Source organism: Vidua chalybeata, chromosome 7 (assembly GCF_026979565.1).
Source record: "Vidua chalybeata isolate OUT-0048 chromosome 7, bVidCha1 merged haplotype, whole genome shotgun sequence".
Taxonomy (NCBI): domain Eukaryota; kingdom Metazoa; phylum Chordata; class Aves; order Passeriformes; family Viduidae; genus Vidua; species Vidua chalybeata.
Window position 1 is genome coordinate 22,880,770 of NC_071536.1, and position 12,902 is coordinate 22,893,671.

General features: G+C 41.0%; 1 protein-coding gene across 1 annotated transcript in view; it reads left to right on the forward strand.

The window, feature by feature from the left end:
- The first annotated feature begins 181 nt into the window (after positions 1-181).
- LY75 (lymphocyte antigen 75) overlaps positions 182-12,902 on the forward strand; it is a 44,026-nt gene continuing 31,305 nt past the window's right edge. The window contains exons 1-12 of the mRNA XM_053947857.1: positions 182-269; positions 2,430-2,804; positions 3,632-3,805; positions 4,043-4,207; positions 4,779-4,889; positions 6,506-6,646; positions 8,151-8,339; positions 9,021-9,178; positions 10,016-10,126; positions 11,345-11,433; positions 11,767-11,939; positions 12,116-12,312. Coding sequence (XP_053803832.1) covers positions 182-269; positions 2,430-2,804; positions 3,632-3,805; positions 4,043-4,207; positions 4,779-4,889; positions 6,506-6,646; positions 8,151-8,339; positions 9,021-9,178; positions 10,016-10,126; positions 11,345-11,433; positions 11,767-11,939; positions 12,116-12,312 — 1,971 coding nt within the window. The remainder of the gene's footprint in view (positions 270-2,429; positions 2,805-3,631; positions 3,806-4,042; positions 4,208-4,778; positions 4,890-6,505; positions 6,647-8,150; positions 8,340-9,020; positions 9,179-10,015; positions 10,127-11,344; positions 11,434-11,766; positions 11,940-12,115; positions 12,313-12,902) is intronic.

A 12,902-nucleotide genomic window follows, 5' to 3' on the forward strand; every position in this document is an offset into this window, starting at 1 on the left:
CCCCGCTCCGGCCGGGCCGGCCCCGCCTCGCCCCAACCTCGGGGGCCGCTTTCCTCCTGGCAACAAGTGACGCGCGCGGGGCGGCCAATGGGCGGCGCCGGCGGAGCGGCGGGCGCGGCGCTGGGGCACGGCGAGCCCGGCAGCGCGGCCGCTCCGCGCAGCCTGCGCGCCGCGGGGGACGATGGCGGGCGCCGGGCGCTGCGTGCGCGCCTGCGGCCTCGCCCTCGCCTGGCTCCTGCTGTGCTGCGCGGCCCGCCGCGACCCCGCAGGTAAGCCGGGCGCCCGCCGGGCGAAGGGGGAGGCGGGGCGCGGGAGCGCTGCGAGCGCGGAGGGTCCTTGAGCGCCCCGACGGGCGCCCGGGCGGGTCAGGGGGCGGTGTGACGGGCCTTGCGCCCCGGCGGTCCTTGGGGCGCTGCTCTCGGTGGCAAAGTCCAACTGCGTGGAAACAACCTGGGAAACTTAGAAGGAGAAGCGAAGAAGGCTGGAAAAAGCCCCGGACCTCCCTCTCGGACCGTGCGCTTGGCCTGCGGCGTCGCGAAAGCCGCCGCCGCCCCCGCCGGCCGCGGTGCCACGTTCCCGGTGCCCGCGGAGCCGGGGCCGGGCCGCGGCCTTTGGCCTGACAGCTCGGGGGCAGGAGTCGCCCGAGCACGGGCAGTTCCCGGCAGCGCGCCCCGCCGTCGCTGTTAGCCGCCGCTGTATGCGCAGGGAGACGGAGAAGGAGGCTCGCCTTACCCGACAGGAAGCAGGTGGAAAAGTTTCGCGTTGAGCAAATTCTTGTAGACCACAGCCCCTAGCCTAGTCAGAGCTTCCGGGAAACAAGCTGAGTTCTTCGCTAAGTTGCACCTCACATATTTTTTTATATCCTGTGATAGTAACAGGCTCAGGTTGGTAGCTGAAGATATCACTAAAACTTCATGGCCAGATCATTGAACTGGAGTAATTATTAAGAAATTGGTACCAGAGAGATTTGGTGAGAAAACATAAGCAGTTTTTCCAGGGAAATTTTAAAAAGTGCTTTTTCCACTTGGCATCAGCGTGAGGGTTGTGGAGGAAGAAGTGAAAGGCAATGTGAGAAGAGGCTAAAAAGTTGTTACAAGAAATAAAAAAGAGGAAGAAAGCCATGAGGGAAGAATAAAAACAAAAGCAGATATAGTGCTGAAAAAGCAGGTTTGGTTGTTAAAGTGTCTTAGTAGGATGAAAGGGACAGTGGGTTGAAGTTGGTGTGCTGCTTTAAAAAATTCACTGTAGTAGGTGGGTGATTACAGATTCTTCTTTACAGTGTGATCAGCTAGGTACTATTTAAATACTGTTTGGCACTTACCCGGGGGAAAATTCATGGGTATACTGGGAAGTAGTGATAAAATTCACTGCATTAACATAATTTAATATTTTCCTTCCTGTTCAGCCAAACATATTAGAAAGTCATAACAGAAAAACGCAGTAGGAATGTGATTGACGGTGCATTACTATTAAATACAAAATACTACTCAGCAGATTCCTTATTTAAGCAGCAGAATAATAGCCTTGTGGGTCTGAGACAGCCATGGTCCATTTCAGCCTGATTAGTGAAAGTTCTACACTGTGGAGCCATCTTTATTGTGGCATAGAAATAGTTTTAGGGCATTTTTCCATGGTTTACTTAAACCTACTGCTGCTTGTAAGAAGTGTTCTTTTACTGACAGAGGTGTTAGCTTTTATTAGCAGGGTGATCCATAAACTTTTTAAATGGTATACTGTGCTTTATCAACTTTAATTTTTCTCTTTAATCACAAACTACACCAGAAATTAAAATTAAACTCATCACAACTGAAAATGAAACTAGGGTCCCTATATAATTTTAAAAATTACACTCCTAATCTGTTGTGTGCTGTCTTTGGTGGGATACTCATTCTAAAACTTTCTCCTCAAAGCAGTGCTAGTTAACCTAGGAGTACTGCAGCTGCACCCACAGACTGGTTTAAATGTAAACCTCACATGCTGTGTATCATATGAAAAAAGTACTTAGTAAGTGAATATTATTATTAATTATATTTTATGGTGTCTGTTGTGTGTGTTACTGTGTTTGCAGATAGGCATGAAGACAAGATTCTTTACCCAGTAAGATGGCAAATTAATCAGGGGCTGATGCAATCAGTATGTGTTAAATGTAGAGGAATTCTTCTTATCACTAGAATTGGACCTAGAAGTCTCATTTTGTCTCTCCTGGTTTTATAAAGTCTTGGAAAGAGCTCTTTTTTCACAGAAGTTAAGACTCACTAAAGAACAGGAAAATGCACTGAATGTGGCCTCTACAAAAGAGGTGGTTTTACATACGAACAGCAGTTGTGGTACTTCTCTGAAAGTATTTCTCAGAATGTGATTACCCTTTTAAAAATGAGCTTCCTGTGAAAATGATATGAAATCATAGCCATATGTTCGTTCTTATACAGGCAATGATGCTTTTACCATTCGCCATGACAAACAGAACAAGTGCATACAAGTTAAAAACTCACTGATAGTCATAGATGACTGCAGGGACACGAGTGAAGCTTTATGGAAATGGGTATCCCAGAATCGCCTCTTTCACCTGGGGTCCAAGCAGTGCCTGGGACTTGATATATTCACCAAATCAGTGTCTCGCCTGAAAATGGTTGATTGTAACTCAGAATTAAGGCTGTGGTGGCGATGTGCTGATGCTTCCATCGTTGGTGCATCTCAGTACAAAGTAACTATCAAGAATAACTATGTGACTGCAAGCATAAATGCAACAGACCAGTGGAAAAGCAACAATTCCTCCAGTGATATCTGTCGGTATCCCTACCGCGGTAAGTTTGCACTTTGAAGATTTTTTTATTTGTTAAGGGCTTTTTGAGTATGTCTTTGCCAGTAAGTTCTTAAAATTAGCTATGTGAAAAGATCGATCAGTAAAACAATAGACTGTTGTGCTGTAGAGAGAAACTTTAAAGGTTTTTAATAAAAAATAACAGCAACTGCAGAAGTTGTGTTACTGAATGGCTTTCTTAGCAGATTTAATTCCCCCCCTCGCCCCATATTTAATTATGAAATACCAACCATCTTCTATCAGAACTGACCCTGCCCTCCTCACCATAATAAGCAATTTTCTGTTAGCCGGGTTTGAGGATGTTTTCTTTGCTGGTAGGCCATACAGTCAAATTTAGAGCATGCTGCCAGCTCACAGCCTGCTGGACTGTGAGCTTTGGTATGGTAGTGTGTGCACTTGCCATGGAAGCCAGTATTGTCTGAAATCACATGCTTGCTGGAAGAAATGGTGAAAATGTGCTTTACCTTTCCTTCTTCTGTATGTGTTGATTGTTAAGAGTCCTTGTTCTGGGGGACTCTGCAAAGCACCTGGATTTCAATAGGACGATTAATTATCCGTAACTTACCAGGATAGGGAAGACAAGTTTCTGCTGTTTCTCAGAAGAAAAAGTACAGAAAAATATTTCTCAATGTATTTTTTTTTCATCTCTGACATTGTTGTATATTATCTGTAACAAAAAGACGAGTGTGATTTGTGTGCATTTAGGTTAACTGTCTCTGTACAAGCAGTAACACATGTCTAAGCAAGGGGGATGCATTTACTCATTTTACTTCTTTTTTTTTTTTTTTTTCTTCTTTTTTTTTTCTGCAGAAGTTTATACCAAAGATGGCAACTCTTATGGCAAACCCTGTGAGTTCCCCTTTCTGTATAACAAGGTGTGGCATCATGACTGCATTCAGGATGAAACTCACAAGGGTGGGAAATGGTGCGCCACTTCTGAAGATTATTCTCACGATGGAAAATGGGGAATCTGCTTACAGCCAGGCACGTTGGATTTCTAAATAGACATCCTAAAAGCATTCTGTCACTTCTCTGATGTATAGCTCCATCTTTGTGTGGCTATTAAGCTGTTGCAGCATTGGCTTAAACTGCAAGTATTAGTGATGACCAATATAAAAATCAATAAACCCTCAGTATTATATTCAAAACTTATTCTTTTGAAACTTTCATAATGTTTCTGTATAGTTTTAGTTAAAAGTACCTTCTGCTTCTTTTAAACAGAGGATGGTTGTCATGATATCTGGGAACATGATCCAGGCTCTGAAAATTGCTACCAGTTTAATACACAGTCTGCTCTTTCCTGGAAGGAAGCTTATATTTCATGTCAAAGGCAAGGAGGAGATTTGCTTAGCATCCAAAATGCATCTGAATTAAGTTTCATACAAGGTATGTGTAATTATTCACATATGAATACTGGGAAGTTTTTATAAACTGGAGGCAGCACTTAGTTTCTGTCCTAAATCTCTGGGTCAAAAGTTGATTGCACTTTAAATATTTTGGCTTTCACTTGTGTAGCAAAACTAAGGTGCTAATCTCATTTTAGGGAGTTATTTAAATTTATCTGTATAATTTCATTATAGCAGTTAGGTATTGTTCATACTGTTAGTGAGGAATATCCCCAAAATCTTATATACAGGCCAGAGTGGCAGCTGGTGTTTTAGCAACATGTTACTCTCTTACTGTGAAATTGTCCTCCCTGATGTTAAGTCTTGACCTGGAGAAATTATCCATGTGCCTTTGGGATTATAAAACCAAAGGAGAAACATCTGCAGACACTGGGGGGGAAGGCTTGTGTGGATTTATTTCTCTTCAGTTCAAGAAAGTTTGCATGTCCAATTATAGTCGCAATCTTTCTTTCCTGAAATGCATGCCATTTCAGAATGCATTTTCAATTTAAAAGAGCCCAATAAAAGATGAGCATTTTATACAATTGTTTTCTTTAAAAAAATATCTCTAGGCAAGGATGACATTGCTGAGATCTTCTGGATTGGCTTAAATCAACTGGATGTTTCTGGTGGGTGGCAGTGGTCAGATCACAAACCTCTGAATTTTCTCAACTGGCATCCAGGTACTGTTTTTTCTGGTGATATTGACAACATTCTCAACAGTAACTAGTATTACTTTTTTTCCATCTTATTCCACTTTCAGAGGCATCTTTTACTCCTAGCCAGCAAATCTTTCTATTCTCATTTTATGTTTACAGCTGATTAGATTAATAAATCTCAAAAAAGGTAAAACTTAAACAGCATTTTTGAAGTCCATTTTGGTAAAGTATCCACGGCTTTCCTAGCTGCTAAATTTCTCCTCCCACTGACAGAATGACACTGAGTTCCCTCAAATATTCTGATTGTGTATGCGCAAGGACTGATGTTACTTAGAAGCTTGGGTTTTTAAACTTCAAGGTTGCCTAAATTTGTTTCAAGGTGAAGATGAAAGAAGTATAAAACCCTTGAAAAACCTTTTTTAATTACTCCAAAGATGCTGGTAAGATGAGTGAGACTATTTGGATTTTCCAGGATGAATTTGTAATGTTCTCACAAATATTTTATGAATCTATATGTATATGAGAATCCAGAGTAATAGTCATCAGGAATATTGAAGCTAATGTTTGTCATTCAAGCTGAATTTGAGCTTTTTAAAGTGGAATTCTCTTTTTTCTTTTAGTTTCTAGAATAGTGCTGCAACTGGAATTCTGTGAAAAGTTGAGACGTAGTTTCTGTTACTTCTTTGATAACTTTGCTAAGAGATTTCCATGGGATTTTCCAAATGCGCTCTATCTTGTGGAAAGGTTAAGAACTTTGCTGCTTGTACTATTGACTGCACCTTCTTCTAGAACTGTGACCACTTTGTAGGACTGTAATGCAGAGCTAGAGGCCAGACTATCCTGAGATACAGTGGCATAATTTAGTCTGCAGTCATGGCAGACATATTCATGTCTACCCCGCTTGTAACTTACTGGTGCCTTATAGAAATTTTGGTATCTGCAAGTTGAGGCCATTACTTTTCCTTTCACTTTACCCATCTGAAAAGACCCTGTCCTTGTCCTGCTGTTCTCTTTCATGGAGAACTGAGATTTACCCTGAGCCTGAACTAAGCCAGTACAAGGGGAGCTGAGGTGCTCTGTGTAGGTCACAGCCTGGATTTGTATTGAGGCTCAAAGAAAAAAAAAAATCAAAAAGTTCCATTGGAAAGGGGCTCCAAGGGAAGTTGAAGACTGCAAAAAAAGAGTTACTCTCTGTGCTGTTTCAAATCTGGAGCCTTGTCTAAGGTTTCTGTTATGGTAAAGGTTATGGTTAGCATTGAAGAACTGTGTTTGGAGTGAGGGTGGAATGAGACTGCCAAAGGAAACTGAGGGCTGTGAAAATGGCTCTCCCCTGAGATATTTTTAGTCTGGGAAAGTGCTCAGCCAGGGTTTCTTTTATTGTAAATAGAACATTCCTCCTGGTTCTATGATTAAACATTGGAAAAGAAGTCAAGATTCCTTGATTCTGAAACTTTCTCTCAGAAAAAACATTCTGTGGGACCTGTGCTAGGACAGCTTCCCTGAGTTGATGCAAATTATGTTCTTCAAAGACAAGGTGCCGTACTATCCAAAGAGTGTTATTCTTGTATTGAAAACCAGTAGTCACTGCCTTACTGTGTGATAACTTGTGCTGTTACGTTTTCATTTGTTCCTGTCTATAGATATGCAGAGTTTATCTCCGCTGGATGGGAAGAGTTGTGTGGTGGTGAATGCTACTTCAGGTCAGTGGCAGAGTTACCACTGTGGGACTGAGCTTCCATATGCTTGCAAGAAGTCACTCAATGATGTTTCAAGCGGTCCAGGTAGGACAGTTTGCATTTTTGCGCTTTGTATGTTAATACAAGTATAATGTTCACTTATGGAGTCATTCTTTTCCCTCCCAAGCCTTTTCAGGCATCTCTGCCAGAACATTTTCACAACAGCTTTGGTTTTTTAGCAGAGCAGAAGCAAACTCTGTTTCTTCAGTGTCAAGATGATGTATCACAAACAGTTTCCATTTTTTGCAGCTTTCTCATTCACACATAAAGCATTTTGCAGCAGTCCTGCCCTTTTCATCGCATTTTCCTCTGTGGCTTGTGCCTTCTTTCATGTATTACTGGCAGTCTGTAACTGGCAGTTGCACTCCAAACCTTTCCACCTTTGCTTTAAGCCTGTTTCTCTCACTCTTGATGTGTGTTGACATAAAATGGGACTTACCTGGGTCTTGGATCAAACTCTGTTGAATTCAAATAGAACTAGTCAGGTAATCTTACTGTCCTCTGAAACCAGGCCAAGGACTGAAAATCAGAGTGCAAGAGTTGGTAGTTTGCTCAGTATTTAATCTTTACTGGACCCGTAACAGCTCTTACAAGATAATAATTCCTTTATCCCTGCCTAAACACACACAGAGGCCTTCAGTGTTTACAGTGACAATGGCCATGCTTTTGGCCATTTATCTACACCTGAATGTCCCACCCTTCCCATGCCCATGACCTCTTATTCTATGCATGCTTTGGCCTCTCCCACTTCCCAGGGCTCTCCTGCAAAAACTTTTACTAAAAGTTAATTGTCCTTGAATGACAGGGAGGTCTAGAGGTCTAGAGGACAGCGTGAAGTGTCTCTGGCTAAGGCATGTTCTCTCCAGCTTCCCTTGGAGAGGTGTGTGCATTTGAAGAAGAAATAGTAATCAGTTTAAATTTAACTGAACTGGTTCAGATTTCCCAGTGATACTCTGAAAGCTAGTGGTCAGTTAGCAATTTTTGTCTGTTCTGTGGCTCCTCAGTGGGGTATGTAGAGTTATTACCAGTGTTTATATAGTGTTTTATTCATTTAAAAACATAATTCCTGTGGTTGGAGTATTTTATAGTGTGTTTTGAACCAGAAAGGCTATTATTATATACCTTTCCAGTATCCATTAAAACTAGTTAGAATTCTTGAATATCTTGAGAAGAAAAAAATATTTAAAACTAGGCATTTGTTGAGTTGCATGTTTCTTTCCTGCAATTAATCAATTTGCTTTGTCCTCAGTTGCTTTTGAAATCTTTCTTACAATTACTTTTGAATCTTTCACTAAGACCAGCTTAATGTAATGCAGTCCTGCCTTGCTTTCACTCCCACTAACTTCTTTCTCCTTCTGCCTACTTCATGGCCCCAAAATATTATGAGTTCTCCTAATGCTACATTAAAGTCTATTTGTTTGACTAAGCTGAGACCCTTTCTTACATGAGCCCTGAAGGGATGTGAACACGTTCTGCCTTCTGGCTATTTTCAAGGTGCTGCTGGCTTTAAAGCCAACCCCTTGCACTATTCATTTCTCTTCATTATTAGACTTTTGGAGACATGTGGATACTCGCTGTGATCTGGGCTGGCTCCCCCACGACGGCTTTTGCTACATGCTGATAAACAACCAGGCACCTTGGAGTTCAGCAGATGAGTTGTGCAAAGCAAATAAGAGTGACCTCATCAGCCTTCACTCATTAGCAGATGTTGAACTGGTTGTTACAAAGCTTCATAATGGTGAGTTGGGGTAGTTGTAAAGGTCAAGCACCAAGTGCTGCACACTATAAATTACAAACTGCTTTCCATGTTCTAGCATATGGTTGTCATAACCTCTAGCTTTTAAGTGTGGGTGTTAATGCTGAGCTTGTACTCAGGCTAGTGTTGAATGTTGTTGTGCACATCTAAGCCTCCTGTGTTAGGACTTGTTCTGCTTCAGTCTATTAACTTATTTATTTCCTGGGCTAACCTACTTCTAGTTTTGTAATACTTTATGCTTAATTTGCTTGTTCAAAGAGAATAGTAGATAGCTGGGTCAATTTTTTTTACTGCTGAGTCACTGAACTAATAAATAGTATTGGTAGTGTTTGATGTTATGTCTTTGCATACACTCTAAATTTGGTTGAGAGTTTTTTTGCTTATGTATTCGTTATTTCTGTTTGTTTGTGGTTGGGTTTTTTTCCCATTTCTTCCTTCTCTGTTAAGCTTACTCATAGTCATGTGAATATAAGTTAAGAAACAAGATAACAAACATATGGTCTTTTCTCACTGTAAGAAAAATAATATCACTATACTGCTGCACAGTATTTTTCACTTCTGTGCAGTATGATAAAAAATTTAATTTTGCTGATAACACATTGCTTTCCTGTTAGTTTGAATATTATATTGAAATGAAAATGTTGTCCAAATTTTAAATTACAGATGTTGAAGAGGAAATGTGGATGGGTCTCAAGAGTGATGATGTGCCAACCTTGTTCAAATGGTCAGATCATTCGCCTGTGGTTTTTACCTACTGGGATCAGAATGAACCAAAAGTTCCCTTTAACAGCACTCCTAACTGCGTGTCATATTCAGGCAAGGTAGGAATAGTGTGGTGTTTGGTTGTTGGTTTGTATTTTTTCATTATAGTAGAGGCAGCATTGGTGTGTATGAAAGTCAAGGAGGGGGACAAAGCAGATAGCTGATCTTATTTCTGGAATAATCTTTAAAATACATTTTTCTACAAGCAAATTTCTTAAAATTATTTATCTAGAACTTCGTAGCCATGTACTGCAAAGAATGGAAGAAATTGCTCCCAGCTCTGAGATTACCACATTGTTGGCCAGACAGTTGGCCTTGTCACTCTGTATTTTGGGTTACTGCATGTCTCTGGCAGAAAGGTAGGAAGGAAGGGATATCTGGGTTCAGTCATCTCCCAGAACAATTTGGGTCACCCAGTCTGAGATTGGAATGGTCTAAAAAGGGTGTTGGTGAAGGAAGGAGGTCACTTAGAGTGGGAAGCAGGCTGTGTGCAGCATCCTGCAGATTCATTAGAAAAGTGGAGCATGCATTTGCCTGCTGTGTCAGCAGCCTGGCACTGGAGCTTGTGCTCAGCTCCCCTGAGCTGTCTCTGTGCTACTTCCACATTAAGCTGAGCGCACCTCCTGCACCTATTCCCTTCCTGATCTAAGAGAGTTGGCACCACCCTGGCCTTTTCTTTCCTTTCTGGATGTGATCCAGAATCCTCCCATCCCCATGTGTGTCAGCTTTGTCTGTCCCTTCCAAACATGTGCCTGTGCGTATAATCCAGGGCATCCCACCCAATATCTATACTAGAGGCATTTGGGTTTTCCTGCCAATGGAAACAGCCCCTGCTAACACAGGAATTCAGAGATTGTTAGAATTTAAAATACTTCTTTTTCCTTTCATGCTTACAGCTGGGACAATGGAGGGTCAAATCCTGTGAAGAAAAATTGAAATATGTTTGCAAGAAAAAAGGAGAAATTTTGAATGAAACAAAATCAGATAAAAGTTGTTCATTGGAAGAGGTAATAGGAAGTCTCTATTTCTTTTATTGTCATGTGGCTCAGAAACCTGCTTGAAATCACTTACTTTCTCTACTTCCATTTTTTCTTGTCCGTTCATTAAAGTCTGTGAAACATTTTATCTGAAAAAGGACCTTTATATAGCATAAAGCAAATTTCCCATTCTCCTAAGCAGGCTCAGGGTGTATTATTAATCTCTCTATTGATGAAAGCATTATGAGCCTGGGCCTAGGAGAGGTTGTGTTTATTTGTTTATTTAAAAGAAACTGATTTTATTAGAAATGTAATTGATAAAACCATTTGTTCTGTTGTTTTTGCTCAAATTATGTTTTAAAATTTAGGATAAGCACTTTGCAACATAAAGATATGCAGAGATTGTTAACTGGGATTAGGTTTGTTGCCCTTCACTGGCTCTCATTTTTGTTCTATGACTTGAATAAAGGTGGGGGCTTTTTGGGTTTTTTTTGTTTGTTTTTTTTTACAGTACAACATCTTACGTCTTAAATAAAACTTTTGTCTTTTGAGCTAGCCTGGGATAGCTGACTACTTCAGAGTTACTTGGTTCAGTTTTGTGTGGCATATTGCTTGCAACAGGAAAGATGTTTACCCCTTATCTTTCTTTCTACGTGACCTTTTTACTCTGTCTTTTCAGAGACTACCAGCATGTAGACTTACATCTTTCTGTGCTGATCTGACACTAGTGGCACTGCTAGGCTAGAAAAGAGTTAATGCATTAATGTTTCTTGAAATTTCAGTGTAAATATGGGGAGAAATGTTTGAATTATTGAGAAATTTTGTAAGTTCACACATTTTCAGTATCAAGTATTTTTCTCAGAGGTAATGAAACACTGGTGTATGCCTTCCTAGTATTCTTGTGTTTGAATCCTGGCGTTGGTGGAACAGCATGAAAACTCCTATTGTTTTGAACAGGACTGGGCTGTCCTTGTGTTTCTCTCTGTAAATGCAACAGTGGTCAGAAGACTCTGCCCAGGCAAGCTAAAACAGTGGTGTATTTTATTCCTGTGGCTGCATTATTTTTTACAACTGTGAATCTGAGAGTTGATGATAGTGGACCTTGTGTGTGACACAGTGCATTTCTTTCTTGTGTATGCTGTGCCAGCTTGTGGGCACCAGCCAGTGTTGGCAATGATTTATTTTCTCCTGTAGGTAATGCCTAAATTAAGTTGTTTTGTATAAATGTGCTTTTTGTTTGCTAACCAGGGATGGGAGAGACATGGAAACTACTGTTACAGGATTGATAAAGTGGAAGTTTCATTTGGAGCCCAGTGCAATCTTACAGTGATGAACAGGTAAAGCACATTTGTAATTTGTGAGCAGGTTTAACATCACAATACTGGAGATAAAATCAGAGATTAAAACTGTTGTATGATAACTAATGGTTTATAAATAAAAAGTAGTGAGAGAATTGCTTTTGCCAAGAACTAGAAATGTGTGACAGTGGTAAACTTACAATGTGAAACCTTCTTGGAAGTATGAGAATTCTCAGCCTCCTGACCCTATTTGAATATGGGACTGCCTGGATGACTGCTTGAACTGACTCATGTAATACTTCTGTTTTTTAAATTATCTCAGAAGTTTGGTATCTTTCAAATATTGACTACAATTAATCTGTGAATTTTCAGATTTGAACAAGAATTTATTAACAGCCTAATTAGGAAGCACATGAAAGTTGAAGAAAAGTACTTCTGGACTGGTTTGCAGGATATTAGCCAGTCAGGAATATATTCCTGGGGTACAGTGAAAGGGGAAGCACCTGAAGCTGTGACATACACTAACTGGAATTCCATGCAACCAGGTAAATTTGAAAACGAAAAACATAAAAAAATACTGTCCTTTTATACTGAGCAAGCACTGGAGTGCCATGTTACAGAACTCCAAGCATGCAGTAAAGTAGTAATTCACAATTATGTCAGGGCTTTTTTGGAAACCAGCCAATGGTTTTAAATGTGGTTTTGGTGGCTTTAATTTTAGAATTTTCAGGAGGATGTGTGGCCATGTCCAGTGGAAATTCTCTTGGAAAGTGGGAAACTAAGGATTGTAAAACCACTAAGGCATTTTCCATCTGCAAAAAATATATTGGCAAGCCCAAGGAGCCAGAAGTACTCCCAAAGCCAACTGATCCCTGTCCCCCTGGGTGGCATAATGGATCTGGCCTTGCCTGCTACAAGGTAAAATGTTATTCCTGTTTGATGTTAATTGCTCATTACTGTCTTGGAGGAAGTGAGTGATCAGCCATTTTGCAGGCATAGCTGCTCTCGAGGGCATTTTAAAGGTGCTCCTCACCAGGAGAGGGAATTGGTGTTGATTCAGATTGACTGCCTGTAGATACTGTCCTGCATCATCCTCTGCCATTCCTGGAAGGTGCATTGTGCCTCTTTCTGTGGGCATCTGACTGGGGCCACAGCACTGGCCCTGTACTGCTGCCTCAGGCTCCTGATGCTGTCGGAGGGTGCTGTGCCTGTGTCCTCCCTGCTGCCCTCAGGCATGCACAGACACCTGGATAGGGAAGGAAAGCATCACCTTCCCTTGCCCTTTTTCCTTTCTGTACTCTAAGAGTACAGATAGGAGAGGTAGGATTTTCTCTGGTTTGAATGTGGATATATAAAAACATTCAGCCTCAGTTGTGTTTTACTGTTTTGAAGTGAACAGTGGAAGCAAGCAGCTGTGTTTTTAGCTGGAATGGCTTAAACAAAATTTTACTTAAAAATGCAGATTTTTCTCCTCCTATTAAAAATTAAATCAAGTTAAAACTGATGCT